General features: G+C 41.9%; 1 protein-coding gene across 1 annotated transcript in view; it reads left to right on the forward strand.

Annotated features, from left to right (window-relative positions):
• Positions 1 to 24,141, forward strand: part of LOC122799443 (glycolipid transfer protein) — a 631,864-nt gene that overhangs the window by 317,489 nt on the left and 290,234 nt on the right. The window contains exon 3 of the mRNA XM_044068502.1: positions 18,555 to 18,688. Within this exon, the coding sequence (XP_043924437.1) occupies positions 18,555 to 18,688 (134 nt within the window). The remainder of the gene's footprint in view (positions 1 to 18,554; positions 18,689 to 24,141) is intronic.

Consider the following 24,141-nt stretch of genomic DNA (forward strand, 5'->3'; position numbering starts at 1 on the left):
CAAAGGCAGACGTCCTGTCTGATGGACCCCAGCCATAAACAAACTATACAATAGAAGGAGGAAGCTACTACATGATAGAGCAAAATCCCAAAAAGGGAAGGTATCTCTGATCGGTATTAGCAAAAAACTACGGGCACTCATAAAATCGTCTAAGGCCAGCTTCGAGAGAAAAATTGCACAGGACACTAGGGATAATCACAAGGCTTTCTTTAGTTATGTTAGGAACCTGGGTGGGAATTCCCAGATATGCTCAGAATTAGTCCAAAATGACAAAAAATACACCGAGCCCACAGACATTGCCAACATCCTAGCTGACAGGTTCAGTGCAAACTTCTCCCCCCTCTCCCCACCAAAAGGGCAAATATCTATCCCAACAGAGTGCTGCCCCCCGACATATCAGATGCTCAGGTAAGAGCCACCCTCTCCAAAGCAAAAAACACAGCATCAATGGGACCAGATGGTGTCCCGGGCTGCGTCCTACATGAACTCCAAGAAGAGCTAAACCCAAACATAAAACTACTGTTCAATCTTAACCTTACTACAGGATATGTACCCAAAGAGTGGCGTACAGCAACAGTGGTCCCTCTACACAAAGGTGGTGCCTCAACAGATCCTGGAAACTATCGCCCCATAAGCCTGACTAGCTTGGTCTGCAAAGCTATGGAAAGGATCATCATGGACCTCATAAATAAAGATATTGGGGACCTACAGACACTGGATCCTACCCAATTTGGCTTTGTTAAGGGCAGATCCTGCCTCTTAAACCTGGTCGATTTCTTTGAAACAGTCACCAAGGCCATTGACGAGGGGAGGTGGTCCACACAGCCTACCTGGACCTCGCAAAAGCCTTCGATACAATACCCCACTCGGGCATTATAGATAAGCTCACCAGCCTAAATATAAACCCCTATGTCACTAGATGGATTGCAAACTGGCTCAAGGACAGAACCCACATGGTTAGAATTGCTGGAGCCATGTCAGACTCCAAACCAGTTACAAGTGGTGTCCCACAAGGCTCAGTCCTGGGACCTCTCTTGTTCGGTATATATTTCTCGGCGGTACAGGCCAACATGGAAGGACTATGGCTGACCAAGTTCGCAGATGACTGCAAACTGGGCGCCATAATCAACTCTGCAGCCGACACAAGCATCCTCCAAAAGGGCCTCATAGAAACAGACAACTGGTGCCATAGCCATGGCCTCAAGCTAAATGCCAAAAAGTGTATAGTCATCCCCTTTGGCAAAAACAAAGTGCCCACAAATTACGACATAGGTGGTAATCCATTAAGTACAGAAGAAGTAATTAGGGACCTGCGGACCCAAGTTGATAGCAATCTCTCATTTGACAACCACGTGGCCAAAGTGGTTAGAAAAACATTTTACATAGCCCACCTAATCATGAAGGGATTCGCATCTAGATCAGGGGAGGTCATCGTACCTCTTTACTCATCCCTCATCAGGCCCATAATTGAGTACAATGCCCCTTTTGGGATGTACCTTACCAGACACCTGCAGCAACTGGAAAGACCCCAAAAGTACCTCACCAAGAGGATCAAAGGGCTCAAACACACGCCATATGCTGTCTGGTTAAAGAAACTCCAGCTCTACTCAGTGGCATACCGCCTGCTCAGAGGCGATCTGTGCCTGACGTATAAAGCCATGTCCAACCCGAAATTAATGGACATGTTGCACCTCAGAAAATCCAAATCCCATCGAGCTACGCGCGCGAGAGACTTGAACCTCAGCACTGAAATAAATAGGACATGCTGGAGGGACAGGTTCATAACCCAGAGGCTCCCTTCACTCTGGAATAAAATCCCAGTCCAGGTTAGGCAGAGTCCCACATTGACTCTCTTCAAGAGGAATCTTGATGAGTGGATGGGAGATCGTAGGTTTACCCCGGCTATCACTTCTGTGTCACTGTTAGACAGAGGCACAGTATACTAACCTCAAAAAAAGACATAGCAAAATTAATTTAAAATGGGTGGCGAAAGCCAAACACACTCTGGCTAGGCTTATAAATGCCCTAGGGCAGATAGCCTAGTTTGAACCTATGAAACCTATAAGACATTGTGGAAGTCCGTGATTCTTCAAGGCAGGGCAGATAAGTACCCTGCTAGGGAAATCTTTCCACAATTTTATTTTCTGAGGAAATTTTGCATTTTACCTGTCAATATATTATTTTATGCTAGAAAATTTAATGCCTTTATTGACTGCCATGTCTTGCAGGGGAGGTTTACATTTTTTACTTTTTTTTAACCTCAGAAATCTTTATTTTCATGTTAGGAGGTATGTTAAGTTGTCAATCTCGCCTTCATTCTTGCTGGATGGGTTCGGAGCTGATCCTCGGCTCCGACCTGGCACTTGATAAGCTCAAGAATCACTTTTACCAGCTCAAGGCAGCCCTATATCCCATGATGCAAGGCGGTGATTACCCAGATCTCGTTTGCCGCTTCGCTCATGAGGTCACCTTTTTTTTACCAGCTCCTGGTAAGTGAATTTTCATTACTCTCTTTCAAGAGATTTATTTTCCCAGTTTCAAAATTTTTTCCCTTTTTATAATTAGTAGTTACACCGATTCACTTAGACCCTATTCCCATTAGTTTTCTCGATCCCTTTTATATTTTTTTCTGTTAGTCAGGCCTTAGGCCTTCCCCTCCCAAACAATTTCCTGTCAGGATTTTTGTTAGGTGTGTCTGTGTTTTTGTTTTTATTAGTGTATTTAAGGACTGAGTGTGTGTGAGTTTGTGTCCAAACTTAGTCATGTCAAAAGACACTAGGGTCTCAGGTTTTAAGAAGTGTGACTCGTGCTGTCAGAAGATGTCTCTGACAGATGGTCACACTTCTTGTATTTATTGCCTGGGATCCCTACACCAGTAGGACTCCTGTGCTATTTGTCATTCTTTCAGCCAGAGGGTCCTGCAGGAACGTAGGAACAAATTGATCCTGAGGGGTCTTCTCAAGCCTGAGAGCTCCCTGGCTAAGGTCGGCTCCGGGAAGCCCTCTAAGCCATCTAGGACCCAGACTTCGGTGTCCAAGTCTGTGGCCTTGGTTCCGACTCCTCCAGAGTCGACATCGGCTCCGTCTGGAGCCGATCCTTCCTTTTTGGAAAGTTCAGTACCGGCGCCGATCTGCACCGATACCCTGGCTTCGGCACCTGTGTCGGCTCTGGCTGGAGCCGATACCCTAGCTTCGAAGCATGTTTCGGCTCCGACTGGAGCCGAACCATCTCTATCTCAGCTCGGAGCCGACAAGCTGTCTGCTCCAACTGGAACCGAAGGTTCGTCAGCTCCGATGGCTCCGTCGAGGAAGAGGTCTAGATCTCCTTCACTGGAGTCTATCCACTCTGCTCCGGCCTCCCCCTTACTTTCGGAGCGGAGCCATCGGAGCCGATTATTAAGGTCTTCCAGGCTCTCAGACCATGACTTGGAGAGAGTGGTGAGTAGACTACTAAAATCACAGGCACTGCCCAGATGCTCCGTAGCCCGTCTCAGCAGACGACCGCTATTCCACACCCTCCTGAAATTCCTCCTTCGACTCTCCTACAGAGCTCGGAGCCGGAGATTATTGGTACCATGACTGTTGCTGCTTCAGAGCCGATACCACACCTTTTGGCTCCGTCGTCTTCGACTCCTATCTCCTCCTTGAGACCGTCCTTGGAGGGATCCGGTCGTCGGGCTTCCCTGGTCGGTTCTGAGGGGTCGAGTGGCATCGGACCCTTGTCCGACCCCGTTCTCCCTCTCGGAGCTTCGGCCTTGGTGAGCTCGGTGCCGACATCTGCTTCGGAGCCTTCCTTTTCGGTAGGGCCGGGGATCCCTGTTTCTTCGGAGCGGGGTCTCTCGGTCCTGCCTGGGAGGGGAGCCTTCGAGGTGATGAGGAGTGTGCTAGCCCCTGAGCTTAGTCAGCAGTTGGTTCCTTTAGCTCCTCCCTCTACGGTCGAAAACAAAAAGAACCAAGGAGTAGCGTTTCACCAAGCACGTACACTAATCGTATATTGTTGTATACCAAATACGATATCCAAATGCAGATGAAGCAACAGTTATTCAGAACTGTAACGTTAGAACTTTTATTACACACAAGCAAGCACTTTCGGAGAGATTAGTATCTCTCCTTCTTCAGACAAGAATAAAACATCCACTTGTAACAGCTTCCCCATTAAATAGGGTGTCAATTATCCAATTAACAAACTGCCATTTCAATTAAAATGAATACCTTAACAATTTGCTTGAATGTTAAAACCTTAAAAGCCATTGTTTGAAAACAGGTCCACAATATTACCCCATTTTTATTATCTAAAAATACTGCTCTTAATAGCCCCATCGTTTGTACTAAATTCACAACTATTTTATTTACAAACGTTAATGGATGTTATTATACTATGCAATATACAAATGGAAAATAATAAAAAATATTAACAAATAATAAAAAATAAATAATAAAAAATAAGTAAACCATAAAGAACTCTTTAAAGTAGAAACCCATTGGGTTTATGCTATTGTGATGAGAATGATACCTAATCCATTTCTGTTCCAAAAACGGAATCATGTCAAAAACATCGTAACTTTGTCAGCCAAACTACACTCCCATCCTTAGTTCAGCGACTTCCACCACCATAAGTTGTTACCACGCATAAACCAACATAAGCTTCTCTAACCATTTAAAGAAATACGTGGGCATAATGTGTTAAAACAAATTAAAAAACGTTGTTTGTGTTCAGTTTCATTGTATTTAAATTAAAACTAAATTTAAAACTGTTGTATTCAACTAATGGTATTGAAAATGTTTTTTGTTAAGAACCATTAACGTCCACCCTGGACCGAAAACGATACAAGCTAACATAAAAATTCCCAATGTAATGTTAACAATAGTCGACATACTTGAAAATTATTTTTTATTTTTTATTTTTTAAAAAGACTATTACTATATATTTCTATAACCATACTCTCCTTACCATGTTATACTATTTACAAAACAAAATCTTATCTCTTAAGGGTCAGAAGCTTCAAAATACAGGTGAGCGATATGGCTTCATTCAGGCCTGGATAAATGTGCCTGTAGATGTCTCTTCCCACTCTCTTGCTCCCGGACCCAGAGATCCATCGCCCCAGGTTTCCCCATTGGGAAGAACTTCCTCTTCCGAGGTTTCTCCTGATCCTTCAGGAGAGCCCCCGCGTAAGAGGACCTGCAAGAGCAAGCACTTAGACTCCCCTGAGTCTACGACATCAGATACTGACTTAGATGAGTTGGAGGGGTCTCCAAGATCCCCCTTTGAGGATGTCTCCTTTTCAGACATCCTAGAACTCCTAAAACAGAGGGGAAACTGGCCCTCCATTAATCCCTCTGAGGATGAGTCGGTATACCTGGAGGCTTTTGGATCTCGACCCTCCACCTCCTGGGTGTCTCCGCCTTTCGACCCCCTCATGGATGTGATAGCTTGAAAGGCGTGGGCATCTCCTGATTCTGTGGAACCAGTCCCCAGGAGGCCTTCTAAATTTATCACGGCCCTCACTGAGAAACAGTTTCTTACGAAAGGTGTTCCGGTTGATGCCATGGTGGTGGCAGCCGCCACCAAAAAGGAACTTGCAGATCCTTCATTTCAGTCCATCCTCCTAACAAGGAGTCTAGGACCATGGACAGGTATGGTAAGTGGATGTTTTCCTCAGCGACCTTTGCTATGCGTTCGCTGAATTATTTATGTCACTTCACCCGACTTCAAAGAGAGATCCTCAAAGAATTGGGTGAGGTAGTACAGGATCCGTCAGCTGCTGGGGCTCAAGAGAAGATTGCCTCTCAGTTGGGAATCCTAAATTCCATAACTAACTCCTCCATGCGGCTCATTTCTTATGCAGCCGATGGGGCGAGTAGAGCCGCAGGCACAGGGGTGGCTCTTAGACGTCAGTCCTGGATGCGGCTGTGCAATTTCGCAGACCCCTTTAAGGCGTCCTTCACAAATTCTCCCTTTGATGGCACTACTTTGTTTGGGCCTCAGGTGAAGGACACATTGACCAGGTGCGAGCAAGATGGCAAGACTCTTTCTGCCGTAGGAGTCCGTTTCTCCACCCCTTCTAGACCTTACCTCAAAGGCCAGAAGGGAGGGAAAATGTGGTTCTGAAAATCTCCGGGAGTCACGCCTGATGCACGTGGTCAGTTTACCCCCAGAGGCAGAGGGGGTAATAACAATAGACACCGCCCTAGGGGCAGAGGAGGCCCGCAGAACCAGGGCAGCAGAGAGCCCCTCTCTGATAAGCCCTTCCAGCATCCCTGAGGTGTTGCCCGACTGCCCACCCTTGGAGGCAGTCGGGGGGGAGATTGTCGCTGTACCCAGAAGCCTGGCTTTCCCTCTCTCAAGACAAATGGGTACAGTCAATCATATCCGAGGGTTACAAGATCCCTTTCGAGGAAAGCCCCTTCCCTCAAAAAGGTTCCCTTCCAGACGTTCCACCCGGTCTAAGGGAAATTGCGAAACTAGAGGTTTCAAAGCTTCTAAAAAAAAAAGGGCCATCCAGCCAGTTCCAACAGATCAATTAGAGTCCGGAATCTACTCAAGGTTCTTTTTGGTTCCCAAAAAGACGGGAGACTGGAGACCAATATTAGACCTCAGCAGGCTGAACAAGTCTGTCAAAAAGACAAGATTTCGGATGGTCATGCTTCAATCGATTTTGCCCTTTCTGGGCAAAAACAACTGGATGTGCTCCATAGACCTTCAAGATGCGTACTATCACATAAAAATCCACAGACGCTCCAGAAGGTTTCTCCGCTTTCGGCTGTGGACCAGTCATTTTCAGTTCAGAGCCCTACCCTTTGGTCTCACTACAGCCCCCAGAGTGTTCACCAAATGCATGGCAGCGGTCACAGCTCACCTAAAACGTCAAGGATTCCAGGTGTTTCCGTATCTCGACGACTGGCTCCTCTCAGCCACCACCAGGCATCAACTTCTCCAAGCCAGAGATTATACTCTACGTCTCTGCGGTCAGTTAGGAATTTCGGTCAACTTCGAAAAGTCTTCCTTATCGCCCTGCCAATCTATTACCTTTATAGGTGCAAATCTAGACACTGCTCGGATGTCAGCAAACCTAACAAGTCAAAGAATCCTAGATATCCAAAACCAAGTTCGGATCATCCTATCCAGCAAAAAGGTACAAGCCAGGTTGGTCCTGAAAGTGTTGGGCCTCATGGCTGCCGCCATCACAATTCTTCCTCTGGCCCGTTTTTACATGCGTCTCCTACAATGGATGGTGTTTACCCAATGGTCCTTCCAGCAGCTTCCCATGCGTCACAAGATCCTGGTGACACAGACCTGCAAGAGCCATCTATCCTGGTGGACTTCTTCTCCCCTAGTCCATCAGGGCAGACCATTTGTTCCCCCGGCCCCGGTAGCCATGGTCACTTCGGATGCCTCCCTGATCGGGTGGGGGGGGCATTATCAGGGCAGGATGGTTCATGGCACGTGGCAACCATTCGAATACCACCTGCACATAAATGACCTAGAGTTGAGAGCAGTGCTTTTAACGTTGCAAGCCCTCAACGACTTTCTTCCCGTAGGAACTATTGCAGTTCACACGGACAACATGTCCGTGGTGTGGTACATCAACAAGCAGGGTGGAACCAAGTCCTATCCCTTGTGTCGAGAAGCTCTCAGACTTTGGCAATGGGCGATCTCCTCTCATCGGTTTCTGGTAGCAACGCATATCCCTGGGAAAACCAACATAATAGCGGACAGATTGAGCAGAGCTATACTCATGCCTCACGAGTGGTTTCTCAAGCAATCCATAGTGGAGGAGATTTTTCAGAAGTGGGGCCGCCCATGCTGCAACCTTTTTGCTACACCCCAAAACAGCAAATGCCCAGACTTCTTCTCTCTCTTTCCACTTCCGGGCCATCCCCCCAGAGACGCTCTTACCCAAGATTGGCCCCGGGGACTTCTTTATGCCTTTCCCCCCTTTCCGTTGATACCGCAAGTACTCCAGAAAGCTACCGTCTTGAGAGCCAAAATGATTCTCATTGCCCCTTACTGGCCTCGACAAATTTGGTTCCCGTTCCTTCATCGCCATCTCGTGGTGCAGCCTTGGCATCTGGATCCAGTTCCAGATCTTCTGACTCACCAGTCGGGTCAACTGCACCGATCAATTCGTTCCCTCAACCTCACTGCTTGCTTGCTCCACTTCCTTCCTTAGCCAGGCTTCCTATGATCTCTAACTCAGTTAGAGATATCATAGTAGCTTCTCTAAAGTCCTCTACCAGGAGGATTTACTCTAGCAAATGGAAATGTTTCTCCCTTTGGGCAAAGTCTAAGAACATAGACCCTTTTACTGCCCCTATTCAGTCAGTCTTGGACTTTCTAGCTGAAAATTTTCACTCCGGTTCTTCTTCTTCCACAGTTAAAGTCCAGTTGGCAGCAATCTCTAATTTCCATGTCAGATTTGCAGACCAGAATATTATGTCTCACAAACTTTGTAAGGCCTTTCTTAGAGGGGTGTTCCTACTTAAACCCCCTGTTAGAGATCCTCCACCACAGTGGGACCTAAATTTAGTGCTGGCATCCTTGATACTTCCCCCTTTTGAACCGGCTGCTACTTGCACATTAAAATTTCTTTCTTGGAAGACACTCTTTCTAGTTGCTATTACTTCGGCTAGGAGAGTGTCGGAACTACATGCTCTCTGTGTTCGTCCCCCTTACTTGGTCTTCCACAAGGATAGAGTATCCTTAAGAACCAATCCATCCTTTTTGCCCAAGGTTGCTTCTAAAACAAATTTAAATCAATCCATTGACCTTCCTGTATTTTTTCCCAATCATTCTAACAGGGCAGAACAAAGATTGCATTGCCTAGATGTTCATCGCCAACTCAGATATTATTTGGACAGAACAAAGCAATTTAGGAAATCTGATCAGCTTTTTCTTTCTTATGCTGAAAATAGGAAAGGTCTTCCTGTAAGTAACCTTATCCAGATGGTTATCTTCCACCATTTCTGACATTTATCAGCTTAGGGGCAAACAACTGATCTCAAAACCTAAAGCACATTCTACTAGAGGTCTAGCCACATCTACAGCCTTTCAGGCTAGACTACCCTTGGACACTATTTGTGCAGCAGCCACTTGGGCCACTCCTCATACCTTCGTTTCTCATTACAAATTGGATTTGGCCTCCAGGAACAGGGCAAGTTTTGGTTCCACAGTTCTCAAGAGTCTGTTCCATTGAGCCACCCAGGATATGGGTGCTAGGGACGCGGTCCCATCCAGCAAGAATGAAGTCGAGATTGACAACTTAACATTTAGAAGTTATGTACCTACCATAACGTTCCATGTTAGTTGTCTTCTCTCGCCTTCTTTCTTGCGTCCCTCCCTCCTGTCCCCCTAGCCTGGACAGACCTTGTTTTTTCCCTTTTCTCTGGGAGATTGTTCTCCCTTGGACACCAGTTAGCTCTGGATCTCTGTTACCTGGTTCCCCTTACAATCTTCTCAGGTTAGTTCTTCTGCTTTCCTTGTGGAAAGATTGCGGGCAGTTTTTCCTCTAGATACCAAACGAGATCTGGGTAATTACCGCCTTGCATCATGGGATATAGGGCTGCCTCGAGCTGGTAAAAGTGATTCTCGAGCTTAGCAAGTGCCGAGTCTGAGCCGAGGATCGGCTCCGAACCCATCCAGCAAGAAAGAAGGCGAGAGAAGACAACTAACATGGAACGTTATGGTAGGTACATAACTTCTAATTATCGACTCTCGCAGGCTCTGCTGCCTGTGTTCCTGGCTGCTTTTTCATTTGAACCATGGAGCAGTTATGGTTCTTCCTTCTCTTATCCACAAGAAGAAGAGGAACATCTAGGGACTCCATGGGTGTCAGGCCATCTCCTTCTCTGCCTCACTTGCTGATCGGTGACGCAGCTGTGGCTGAACTTCATTCCTCAGACAGCTTATCAATGTCTTTTTGTCTCTTTGATGTAGTTCCTTGGAGAAGTCACTAAGAACTGGAAGCTGGGCATGTCTTCTGCATCTGTAGGGATATCTTCACCAGACAAGGAAGAGCCAGTCTTGTCTGTCTATGGGGAAGGAGCGGGTAAGGGTCTACCACAAAGCTGAGGTAGGATGCATGATGAATAGAATAGTGCGCCTGCTTTGAGTCGGTCTTTTGCCAGGGAGTCTCTTAGGAAAAAGCAAAATGTTAAGAATGTTACTTCTCCTGTTTCTATTACTATGGATAGGGATGATTTGCTGGGATTTGCTAAAGAATTAATTTCTGCTTTTAATGTTTTAAATTTTTTTCTTAATTTTCTTCAGACAGAATAAGTTCCCTCTCAAACTGGCTCAATTCTAAGTCAGAAGAAGAGAGAATAGAAGGGGATATTTTTCTTGTGTGGTTTCTCCCAGACTGGATTTATGTACTCAAGACCGGGATTGTTTGATTCACTTCAACCTGGAAACACTACAGTTGACTGCCTAGATGACAGAGTTTTGATACCCTTTAGGCATGTTTTTTTATGAATAAAGGATGCTTTAAAAAAATAAATAAATAAAAAATAAAAACTGTTACTTGAAAATTTTATGCGCATGTTGAAGAGATTTTTTTCTAATTGGTGCCATTCTAAGAACCAGGACACCTTTAAGGCCCAGCAGCTTCTGGTTCTTGATTATTTGCATGAGTTCTTATCCTCTTGCATTTCTTACTCATCTATTAAGGTTGTCTTTTGGCCATTTCTTCTTGTCTGTCCTTAGAACCCCCCCTTCTACCTGTCCTCAGGTCAAGCCATTTTTGAAAGGGGATTTGTCTATTCATTTATTTTTTATTTATTTATTTTTATTTTACATTTGTTGACCGGCATAGTCCGACTGGATGCATGTCCATTTTCAGCGGAGGCCGGGGGAGAAAAGCTCCAAGGGTAAGCAGATACAGCATTACATAATACCAGCATTATATATTACAAACACTATTTACAGAGATTACATAAGTAAGCAAGTTAAACAAGTTCCACAGGTTACAGTTAATCCTGAGAACAAGTCAGGATTAATTAAATTACACAGTAAACTGGTTAACAGATTTTTACACATTCTAGAGAGAGTTATCCAGGCTTGATACATTGACATAGCCAGTTAAGTGACAAATGTTTGAGTCTAGTTTTAAATTGACCTAAGGTGGAAAGTAAGGTAATATCAGCTGGAAGAGAGTTCCAGGATCTACTTACAGAGTTTGCAAAGAGAGAATCACCAGCTGTGTTAATAATTTTGCTAGTCTGAATTAGTAGTTTGTTAGAGGATCAAAACGGTCTAGGATTGTTATAGGGGGTGATAATATTTTTAGGTGCAGGAGTATTGTCCGGATTATAGAGGATTTTATAGGCCATAATCAGTTGGTTATACTGGATTAGGCTGGGTAGTTCAAGCCACCCAAGCTGATTTAGATTGATGCAATGATGTGTCCTAAAAGGCAGCCCAGTGGCAAACCTGGCAATGTGGTTGTAACAAATTGAGAGTTTGTTAAGGACCGTCTTGTTTAAATTCGAGAGTAGAGGGGATGCATACAGAAGGGTTGAAAGAAGGTGAGAGCGAGCTATGGCAATTTTAGCTGGAGGGGTTAGGAAGGCTTTTATTCTGTAAAGTGACCCTAGTTTTTTATTGATGGTTTTGATAGTTTGGTTAACATATAGGTCAAATTTTAGATTATTGTCTATGATGACACCTAATAGTTTTGTAGTTGGGTCAGGGGAGATTATTGTGCCATCATTTGATTTTATGGTAAAGGTAAAAGCGGTAGAACTACGTGTTGGAGAAAATGACAGCATTTTAGTTTTTTTGGGATTTAGGATCAGACTATGTTCAGAAAGCCAGTTTTCTATTGTATTAAATGTGGTCTGGGTAGCTGACCATGACTCTACTGGAGATGTGGCTGAGCAAATCAGAGTAGAGTCATCAGCATATTGGATACAGCTGACTTTTGGGATGACAGTATAAAGGTCGTTAATGAAGATGGAGAACAGCAAGGGCCCTAGTATAAAGCCTTGTGGTACTCCAAGGGTGTTAGGTAGAAGGTTAGAGAGTTTGTTCTGCCAGAGGACAGCCTGCTGTCGACCATTCAGCTAGGATTGAAGCCATTGGAGGGCTCCAGTATCTAGACAGAATGTTTGCAGGGTGTGGATTAAAAGTTGGTGATCAACCATATCGAATGCCTTGGAAAGATCCAAAAAGAGGGCTGAGGATATATAATTATTGTTGCGATTATGGTTTATGGTGTTAATAAAGGCTAGGAGGGCTGAAGTAGTGCTGTGATGAGGATGGAAGCCATGCTGAGTGTCTGCCATAAGGTGATTTTGGATTAGGTGGTGCATGAGTTGTCTATGAATACGTTTTTCCATAATCTTTGCAAGTGGAGAGAGTATAGCTATTGGCCTATAATTGGAGAATTCAGTAGAGCTGCCTCCTTTGTGAAGTGGGATTACATAGGATATTTTCCAGATGGTGGGAATTTTTGCTTCTACTATGGTTCGATTGATTAGTATTGAGACTGGGTAAGCAATAGCATCAGCTGATTTTTTGTAGGTACTCGACAAGGAGTTGATCAGCAGAAAGTGTAGTGGGTTTTAATTTTTTGATAAAGGTATGGATAAGTGAAGTGGCGACTGGTTGGAAGCTGAACGCGAGTAGGTTTCTAGGGGTGCTACTTTCAGAACCAGGGGAGCTAGGAGGTAGTTGGCTAGCTAGGGCTTGAATTGTCTCAATAAAGAATTGGTTAAAACTACCAGAAACCTCTTCAGGGGTTTTATCAATAGTAGTAGCAGGGATTGGGGTTGATGTTTGTCCAGGATGTAGTAGATTATTTAAACCAGCCCAAAACTTCTGAGGGTTATTTTGATTTACTGTCTGTAAATTACAGTAGTATTGTTTTTTGTCTTGTAAAATTGATTTTTTTTGGTTTCGTTCCTGAATTGCCTGTATTTAATGTGATCTTGAATGTCTTTAGAAAAACGCCATAAACCCCATGCTTTGTTTCTAAGGGTAATTTTGAGTTTAGACTCTATAGAAAGCCATGGTGCAGTTTTTGCCTTGGCTCTCTTTGAACGAACAAGTGCATGCAAATCAAGGATCTCAAGGAATTTCTTGTTAAAGTATGCTACTGCTCCCTCTAAGGGGAGGTGTTTTAGAATAATTACATGAGTTTAGTTCTTGTTGGAATTTGGCAGGGTCAAAGTTTTTATTGTTTCTAACCTTTCTGAGTAAGGGTTGTTGGGAATTAATGGTTTTGTGCTTAATTACATATGTGAGAAGGTGATCACTTAGGCCATTAAGGAGGGTACCAGAGGTGTGCAGTTGGGGGTACCCAGTCAAGTATACTTTCTTTTTGGTTGGGTTTACCTATCCTGGTAGGGGTGGATATGATTTGTGTAAATGCATGCAGGTTAATATGGGTGTTTGGGGATTCTGAGGAACAGGTGCCCCTGTCTATGTTAAAGTCTCCAAGTAGTAGGGTTTCTTGGGGGTAGTGACATGATAGCCAGTGCAGGATATCTTCAAATGTAGATATATTGTTACCTGGGGAATGTACATACAGATGATATTAACACATTTATTTTTATTAAGTTGCATTTTGGTGGCAAGAATCTCCGAGTTATTAATCTGAGGAGGTTGTATTACATCTATGGTGACATTCAACTCAGATTTATAGAGTACAGCTACCCCACCCCCCTTCCTCGAAGCACGATCCAGCATGTGTATGTTGTACCGAGGTGGTAACACTTCATTGCCTTTAGTGTTAGGTTTTAACCAGGTTTCAGATAAACAGAGAACCTCAGGGGAGTGGACATCCAGAAGTGCATGCAATTCATGTACCTTGTTATTAATGCTTCTAATATTGAGATGACAGAGAGAGTTAGTTGGCCTATTAATTGTAGGCTTGTAGCTTATATTGCAAGTAGAGGGGGTATGTGTATCTGAAGTGAGTGGACCAGGGTTGGGGTGAATATCACCACCAAGTATTAAGTTGAGTTTATACTTGGTGATGAACTTCAGGAATTTGTTTATTAGTTTGTGGTAGTGTTTGGATCTAGAGCTAATATGCCCGGGGTTGAGATGTTGATAGACTAAACAAGATGTTGGATAGGATATGGTACTGTAAGTATGATTGAAGGTGGAAGGATTTACAGCTGGGGTGATAGTATGGTCTTTTGGGACCTGAAATCCCATGAGAAACTGGTTTTCATAAAAGGTAAGGAGGTGTGGTGTGAACAAGAGGGGGTAGTAAAGAGGAGTATATCATTATCTGTGATTCAGCTAGTGAGTTAAGGAACTGTTTTACCTGGTGATGCAACACCAGAAGATAGAGTGGTGAGGTAAAGGTACTGGAAGGGGGATGGGAGAATGCCAGATGAAAGCTAATAGGTGCTATTAAAATGTAGGTGGTAGAATGGGGGTGGGTAGAATTACCCCAGATGAAAGCAGATATGATCTAGAAAGTGGGAGAGTGGCTATAGTACTCTAAATTTAGAGGTACTGGGGGTGGGAGGGAACTGGGGCAGGGAGGGGAGCGAAGAGAGCCCGAGCGTAGCGGGGCTATTGCAGTTTACAAGGTTTCCTAAGGTGTCCTAAAGCTATAAGGTAAGTATTACAGCTCTTAATGTAAGAGTCAATTTACTTCAGTTACAGGGGAAGGAGGCAACCACTCAAGTAGAAACAAAGAGCCCTATGGCTGACCAATATGGCGACCTGCTTAATTACAAAGCACTGTAAGTGAAAGCTTAACAAATGCTTTTTGTGTGTGCAACCTACTCTGTTTAAATGTTGAGAGAAACTGATTGCAGTCCTGTAGACACCGTTTTGTAGTGAACTGTAGAGTTCAACTAGGAAAAGAGAAAAGCAGAGATTCTAGGGTAAGCATGAAGGCGACAACAGGCAGTTATTATATAATAATGCATTCAGAAAGGTTTGGTGGGGGGGGGGGGGTAAAGTAGCATACTTCAGAGTGAACTAAGATTTATAGCTAAGAAACCTAAGCAAGAGAGCAATGCAGTAAATAAACACTTGCCAGATTTTAAAGATATACCAGAAAAACTAAATCAATTATTCACAATTGTACAACTGGAAAATTGCCAGTAAAAGCACTTCAGGTATAGCTAGCCCAAGTTACTCAAGTCATAAAAGCACTTCTTCAATGTGTGTTTGCAATTTAAACATTAAAAAGCACATGCAGTAAGGAGGAGCTCTGATTATACACTTTCTCTAGGTACAGGTTCAGTTTAAACACAAATATTACCACAGAAATTCAGTAAAGTCGCTAGCTACTTATAGAGCCTCTGAAAGAAATAGAGCAGTCTGTGCAGAACCAGAATTTAGCAGCAGGTCATTCAGTTACACAAAAAAACGTAAAAGATCCATACAATGAAGAAACATACACTAAGTCACACCAGGTCAGCCAAGGGGGGAAGAGAGAGAGGGAAATCCTAAGCACCTAGATTTGAAAATGATGCCTGTACTGAATTGTAGCAGTTTAACCTGTTTGAGGAAAGAGGGGGGTGGGGGAAAAGAGAAGGCAGTGGGAGTGGTTACAGGGAATACCCTGATTAACTCAAGACACCACACCAGAGATAAGTTGAATGTAAGGGCCTAAAATCTGCACTCAGCACTGTGTTATTTGCACTCAGTACTTAATGTTACTTGCACTCAGCACTGTAGTTTCACTTGTGTTTAGCAGGAAAGACAGACCAACAGTATACAATTTTGGGAATTTTTACAAGGGTTACTTGTTCAAATGTCAGGCTATTGCAGTTTACAAGGTTTCATAAGGTGTCCTAAAGCTATAAGGTAAGTATTACAGCTCTTAATGTAAGAGTCAATTTACTTCAGTTACAGGGGAAGTTACAGGGGAAGTAGGCAACCACTCAAGTAGAAACAAAGAGCCCTATGGCTGACCAATATGGTGACCTGCTTAATTACAAAGCACTGTAAGTGAAAGCTTAACAAATGCTTTTCGTCTGTGCAACCGTCTCTGTTTAAATGTTGAGAGAAACTGATTGCAGTCCTGTAGACACCGTTTTGTAGGGAACTGTAGAGTTCAATCTGTTTAAATGTTGAGAGAAACTGATTGCAGTCCTGTAGACACCGTTTTGTAGGGAACTGTAGAGTTCAATCTGTTTAAAGCTATTAATTTAGCTAGAAAACAAGTGATTCCTCTTTGGGATCTTAACTTTTGTGCTTGAAAAAGTAACACTTTTTGAAAGAGTTGATCAGACTGATTTGAGGTTCTTTAAACGGAAAGCTGTTACTCTTCTTGCAGATGTCAGAGTAAAGAGTATCCGTCAACCCTACCTTATTTTCCAAAAGCACAGTTTTTTTGAGAACAATCCTCCTTTTATGCTAAAGTAGTGTCAGAGTTTACCTTGAGCCAATCTATTAATTTTCCTGTAGTCTTTCCAGAACCTAAAAACAGGGGGAAAAGAATCCTACATACTCTAGATCTCCACAAACAGCTAAATACTCCCTGGAAAAAGATCAGCTCATGGCAGGGACAGTATTCCGAGGATCAGGCATCCTAGCCCAGCTATGTGGTAGACCCTCGTCTGCTCCTTCCCTCAAGACACGAAAAAATAAGAAAAATGGCAGCCATTTTCAAAGGAGACCATTTATAGATGATTGCGTCATGCTGTTTAGTTTTGTTATTTTCATCATACCAAGCCACTTCCATGCAGTATAACTGCCTACCCTACCAGGGCTTTGGCTTCTTCTGTGCCTTTCTGGAAAGGGGTAGACTCTAAAAGGATTCTCTTGGTAACTTGATCCTCTGTACATACCTTCACAAAGCTTTACAGACTAGATTCCTTTTTCAGGTATTGAGCAAGCTTTGATAGTGCCATTCTTGAGGGACTTGTGGAGTCTTGAATTCTTTCCTCCTTCCTTTATGTTTCTAAGCTGTAGTAATTTACCCAAATAACTAAGACTACTGCAACAGTAATTTAATGTTGAACCTAGTATAGTTGTACAAGTAAACATAACCATGCAGTAGATGTTTTAATACATCACTGTTACAGTAGCTGTCCCCTCCTTCAGTCACCCTGTTTTTTTTTTGATGTATTGCCAGGCTGTAGCTGTATTTACCTTTGTGTATATAGTTACATTTGTCTGTCTTCTTCTGACTTAGAATTGAGTTAGACTGAGAGGGAACTTATTCTGTCTGAAGAAAATTAAGAAACAAAATCTGAAACATTAAAAGCAGAAATGAATTCCTTAGCAAATCCCAGCAAATCATCCCTATCCATAGTAATAGAAATAGGAGAAGTAACATTCTTAATATTTTGCTTTTTCTTTTCCTAGCATTTTTCCTTTCTCTGTTATAGTTTCCCTTATTCAGTCGGCTCTGAAGCTTTTGTTGCCCAAAATGACTTTTTATGCGGCTCTGCTCGCTGTTTGTAGTCAAGGCCACAGAAGGTGCCCTGAAGTTTTGAAAGATGACCAGTGATTATATACTGGAGAGGCTGTAATCCAAGCAGTTTAGGTTACTGCAACAATGATCTATTAGCACATCTACCATCATCGTTAAGTTTGCTTACAGAACTATACTTTCTTGATTATAGATAAGGTGGATGACACAGGAAGGGAGGAGCATGGGAGATGAGACTGGAGTATAAAGTTATGATGATTACTTTTAAACACTACAGAAAAGCCAAGTTTAAATGACCATGTTTTCGTATTCTGTGGTCTAGAAATGTTTTCCGCCAGGCTGTAAGTTTTTGTATGTTCTAGGTTTGTTTATTTATTTTCATTATTGTTCAAACATGTCTTGATGTATCACATTATTAGAATCATGTGATCGCTGAAAAAATGAATGTACAATGTTTCATATACTTTTAATTTCTGATGAAGTCTTTGTAAATTATATAAAATAAAAGTGCTACATTTATTAAAAGGTTCATTTTGGTGGCAGAAGTTTGTGATATATATATATATATATATATATATATATATATATATATATATGTATATATATATATATATATATATATATATATATATAAAATAAAATATTTTTTAGGTTCTTAATTTTCTTTTTTTCATGCTGGGTTGTTGTGTTTAGTTTTAAACTGTAGTGATACAGGAAGAAGTAATACAAAATTGTAAGGGACAGCGGGCAAATGAATGGGAGTGTATGGTATGGCTCCATAAGGACCGACAGCAGTAAACAAGGTGGATATGCCTGAGGGTCTTCTTTTTTAGCAACTTCATACATTTGCCTTGTAAGATGCTTTTAAATGATAATGCCGTGTTAGCCATATATAATATTGATAATGCAAAGTGCGATCCTGGTCTGTGAAAAAGCAATTCATGTCGAGCAGTGGCTCTAGGGATTCAGAGTTTGAGACCTTCTGTGTGAGAGTGATGACGTGGCAGCTATGTTGCTAAGCATTGCTCCTCCTCATTTCCTGTGTAGAATATAGTTATTTAATGTGCTGGCTGACACTTCCATCTTTTAGGACTGTACAGGATTTAATGCAATATAAATGACTTGATATTTCTGTTGTATGTTTGGATTAGGTTATTGACTGCTGAGATATGTTTTATTAACCTTTGTATGTTTTTCTTTCCAGAAAATTAAATCTGTGTATGAATCAAATCCCACAAAATTTAAAACACTGCACAGTATTTTAGAAGGAGAAAAAGAAATGTATGGAGCGGAATGGCCGAAAATCGGAGCAACACTGGCACTGTTGTGGCTAAAAAGGTGTGATTATTTTATGCCTAGATAATATATTATTCAAGTCTACTAGAAGGAGTTTTGCACTTCCACCTTTAAAACTCCTGCATTATAACATTTACTATGTTCTTTGTTTAGTATTTTGATCTTATCTTGCTAACAAAGCCATTTCTTTTTGCTTGTGGAGTCCAACTGGATGCAAAAATGACTGATTTGTTTTGTTAAAAAAATAGAATCTTGCATGTGTAAATATAGAGATCCTGGTTTTACATCTAGTTCCCTGCAGCTTTCAGTCCTCCTCTTTGCTCCTACACCTATCCTTTTTTTAACCTATTCCCATGTACCTTTGTGTCTCCCTATTCATTCAGGAAGCCTGTTCCTCTTGTCAGTGACTTTATCTGGTGTAGTGTTTTTATAGGTCCAGCTTGAAAGTTGCCCCTTTTCTTTGGATAAAATGCCATTTCCTACCACCATGCTTCATTTTTGGTGCATTCCTCCACTTGTTCTTATGGATTACACTCTTTTCTCATCTGCATTACAGGGAATATGTTTCTTTTCATCTATTATCATATGTGCTCCATTCCAGCATCCTGGTTACCTTCCTCTGCACCCATCCTAACAACTTAGTTTCTCTTTGTATGGTCTCCAGAACTAGATGTAGTGTTCTGGTTCAGGCCTCACCACTAATCTGTGAAGTGGTAGTGTCATCTCTTATCACTGGAGCTTTCCCCTGGATAAACAATTTTGCCACTGATGTTTTATTGTGTTCCTGGTGCTTCATTCCTGCTGTACTTGTCTATAAGTTGTTCCAGTCAGTTGCTCTAAGGTGATGAACCTCACAAGGTAATATGCTTTGCATAGGTTGTTGCTTCCCATTTTGCATTTCCTTGTATCTATCAACATACAACCTCAATCTGCCACCTTTTCCTTGATAAATTGGATACTCCTTTCCTACTGATGTCCCATTTTAGGTATTAGTCCTGTTTTCTGCACTTATTTTTTATCCGATATGAACACACTGAAGTGCAGAGACACCAGGAGTGATTTGAGCATCCACTAGTTCCTCTTTGTGTCCATCCCCTGTCAGCCATGCATATAATTGCATTATGTGCATAGATGTATAATTGCATTATGTGCCTAGGTGTGTCATGAAAGGAAATAATGCCAGCCTAGCTATTTATAATTGTGTAAATAATTCTATTTCACTTGTGAATATCGGAATGATTCATATGCTAGTGTTACAAATGTATTAGAACTGTATGTCATATAAGATGGTTTGTACAGACGTGTGCTGAAGAAATATTTTGTAAAGTACTGAGCTTAGAGGTGTGATCCCAGTGTACCCTGCTAGATTAGAACAGAGATGTATATACACTGTTGTAACTGTTTAAATGCATATATTTTAACAGTGGAAACTGGAACACAGGAGGTTAATTTCAGAAAAATAGCTGATCATTTAAATGACTTTATGACAGCCAGAGACAGGATGTCTATACTAGGGAGTGCTATGTGTTGCCTTGAAAGAGAAATAACTACTAGGCTTGAGATGTGAAAGTGTTTACTGTTTTATGACTTTGAGGATCTGCCTTACATCAAAGAGAAGCCCTTGTTTATGTATTTTTATAGGTAGATGCTAAATGCTACCAGCTGGCATCAGTGGTGGTTTTGAGCCTGAGAACTGACGTCAGATGATAATAAATTATGTAATTCTGCAAATTTCCCAGCAGTAATATTTGGGATTTAATTTAAGAACTCTCTGAGAGAGAGCATTTTGTGTTTTGTCTTTGACCTGACAAGAACATCCTCTCACCACATCTGCTTGCTTGCTCTATAAGTAAGTTAACTAGGCTACAGTAATTTCTTTTAGATATAGTCAGGAATATCGCAAAGCTTAAATTTGATGCTTTTCTTTATTTATTTATTTGAAACTGTCCTGCAATGTTGTTTTAAATATTTCCTGCGATTTTGAACTCTGATGTAACTGTGATTATATACCGAGTATTTTTTTTGTTCTTTTATTATTTATAATTGAATATATTTAAACCTTTCATTGTAGCTGATATGTGTGAGACATATTTAAGTTCTGAGAGTACTTTATTTAGTGACACTGTATAGGCCACTCCTAATAGCCTTGCTTTTGGTCAAACTACCATTTGTATTGATAGTAACATTATACAGTAAGACTGGACACCCTTTGTTAAGGGCCTTAAAGTAGCTGATAAGGATGTGGCTGGTGGCAGTGATAACTACCTTATAGTCTGGGCAGAAGAGGGAATAGCTAGTAAACCTGTCAGCCTTTCCCAAATATATTTATATATATATATATATAAATATATATATATATATATATATATATATATATATATCAAACCTCAGTGTGTATGTCAACTACTTGGGCAGGGAAACGAAGCACTGGTTGGACAGAGAAGATGCTGGAAGTCTTGGCTTTGCCACACAGCTGAGATCTCAACTCTATAGCTGTGTCAGTGGGGAGTCTTATTGGGGATCTGGAGAAAGAAGGAGAAACCAGACCCAAACTGACTGTGGTCTCTGTGTGCTGTTAAGGGAAATTGCACTTGATGCAGAGAGCTGCATCTGGAAATACTGTGTATGTACTTGTCATCCACCCAATGTATGTGCCCCACTGTTGCTAGTGGTGAGGATTGAGGCTCCTTGATTTTTGGGCCAGTGTTGGGGCTTCACAAGGTGTATAATTGCATTATGTACCTAGGTGTATAATTGCATTATGTTTGTCTGCCTGGACTTTCTGACTATAAATGCATGTTAATTGATGCCCTGAAAGATATTCTTTGTAAAGCTGTTTAGCCTTTCTCTCAGGATCATTATGTTTCTTACCACCAATGTTTGATTTGATGTTTTGTATTTCTATTGTTGTTTTTTTAACCCTTCCCTTGTGAAATGGAACTACGGTGGTGCACACAGTAACTGATACTTATCTCTCCTCTTGACCAAGAATCTGTCGAAGTACTTCATGACAGGCTGAAAACTGATCTGTTTTTTTTTTTTTTTTTTTTTGCAGGTTCTGTGTAACCCATCCAATTGCTGAGCTTTGAAGTCCTTTAATGCAATTATTTCCTTGGCTATACCATCTTATATCTTGTTTCTTGATATATCCCCAACCCCCCTTCATCACCATTCTACAATTCCCAGATAAATATTCCACCTTCATTTTTTTCCTCGTTCTGTCTCATTTAACTACCTTAATTTGCATCACTATCCTGCTTTTATCCACATACCTGAAGTTCTTTTTTTCACCTTTCCTTTTTCCTTATTAGTCCCATAGTAAACTTCCATTTTAGGTTTTAATTGGGTTTCTTCTTAATCTAGGTCACCTGCCCTACCTGCAATATGTATTAATTAAGATGCAGTGAAAAAACGTGTTTGGGAAATTCGCCCTGTGTCTGGCCCCCATGTCTCTGACAGACAGACGCAGACAGTAACTATACCCCCTCCCCTTTACCTTTAGAAACTTCCTAACTAAAATGCCATCATGATACATAGGGACACAATTAGATTGAGTTGCATGGCTAGGCTTAAACATTTTCAGATAGTGTAATGCAATTTTGATTTGTGTTGCTACGGAATAGTTTTGTTTATGGTAGTAACTTTTATGTGCATTTGTAACTCTATATACAAGATGCTGTAATAAAATAAAAGTAAGACTTTTAAATAAGACTGCTTAGTTAGGAGACTAATTTGTCCACATGTATCTATAATGTATGCTAATTAGGTGTCCCTGAATCTCTCCTGGAGGTTGAGAGGTGTCCCCACCCTGTTAAAGGAGGCAGGCAGTACAGGAGGTGGCTGATCTTCGAAGAAGAAAGTTCCTTCTAGGACTAAGGACAAGGGATTTTCTCAATATTCTCGTTTGTATAAAAGATTATCGGGTACTTGAGTCCACTTTTGGATCTCCAATAGATAACAGTTTGCACAAAAGCAAATCTTCCGCATGGTTATGATGCAAACAGTCCTCCTTGCCTAGCCAGAGGAGACTGGATGTACTCTCTAGGTCTTTAAAACACCTATGTACGTGCAAGTTTCCATCAGGAGTCAAGGTTTCTGGGCTTCTGGGTAACAGACAGTTACTACCAGCTGTGGGACTTGACCTTTGGTCTTACTACGGCCCCCAGAGTGTTTATCCAAGTGTATTTTGGTAACTGCAGCTAACTAGGGACTGTAAGGCACTAAGGTGTTCCCATACCTCGACAACTGACTCCTTACTGCACCAACATGAAGAAAAATCTGTAATAAAAAAGCCAATTTCTAACCAGACTACTCCCATTTAATGGAGATCATACTATTTGAGTCCCAAGTTGTAATAGACTTCAGTGCAATACATCTTTTTCTTAGGATGCTTTTTGGGCACCACCATGTGCAGAGACATTTTTTAATTAATGCATACTCCAAATATTTGGCGGTGCACCACTGCTAGCTGGGGTCTATCATGCACAGCTGGAAATGAGGCCTCAACAGTAGTTACTTCACTTGTCGTGGCAATGCAAACACCCACCCTGACTGAATTACACTCTCACATTGATGCTTGTAACACTTGCATTGGTGGCACCACTCACCCATTCTGGACAATGGAAACTGTTCCTGGAAACCCATCATACTCTTGAACTTACACCAGATGCATTTGCTTGGGTGGGGTGCACTTTCAGGCAGGACAGTGTGAAAGTCATGGTTATCTCAAGAATCCCAACTACTTTTAAATGTACTAGAACTTGGTGCATTCTTAGAATTCATGTCCCTTTATCCAATCCCCTGGTTTCTTAGCAGTCCACATGCAAGTATGTGCATAAAGGCACTTGCACACAAAGTATGTCAGTAGTGTGGTATATTAACAAACAAGGTGATACACACTCATGTTTGCTGTGCTGGGAGGCTATAAAACTATGTGACCGGGTGCTGGATCACATCCTGCCTCTTGTTGCTATACACCTTCAAGGGAAGTCCCATTTATTCATGGATAGACTTAGCAGAATCCTCATGCTATTACATGAGTGGTCCCTAAACCAAACTTTGACCCACAAGATGTACATCAGGTAGGGACACAAGAAATACATATTTGTATTCCTGATAAATGTAAAGTGCAGAACTTAATTTTTCGTATTTCTGGGAAGGAACACCTCAGTATGAGATGTTCTGACCCATCCCTGGCCTTGGGGTCTCCTTCCCACATATACCCTTATCTTAGTAGTCAACTAAAAAGTAAAGCACACCAATTCAGTGATGATGCTTTTGGACTTGTATTGGCCAATACAGGTATGGTTCCTCTTAATAGCACCCTTCATTAATTGGGGAGGCATTCCTGCTTACTCCATTCAAAAACTCCTGCTGCATCCCACAGCCACCCACAGATTCATTCTCTCCAACTGTCAACATGGCTACACCATTTTTAATATAGCTGTCAGTCACCAGTTCTCTGCTAGACTCGGAGAGGAACTAGTCACATTCTA

This window comes from Protopterus annectens, chromosome 4.part0 (assembly GCF_019279795.1).
Source record: "Protopterus annectens isolate FY-2018-M chromosome 4.part0, PAN1.0, whole genome shotgun sequence".
Classification (NCBI taxonomy): domain Eukaryota; kingdom Metazoa; phylum Chordata; order Ceratodontiformes; family Protopteridae; genus Protopterus; species Protopterus annectens.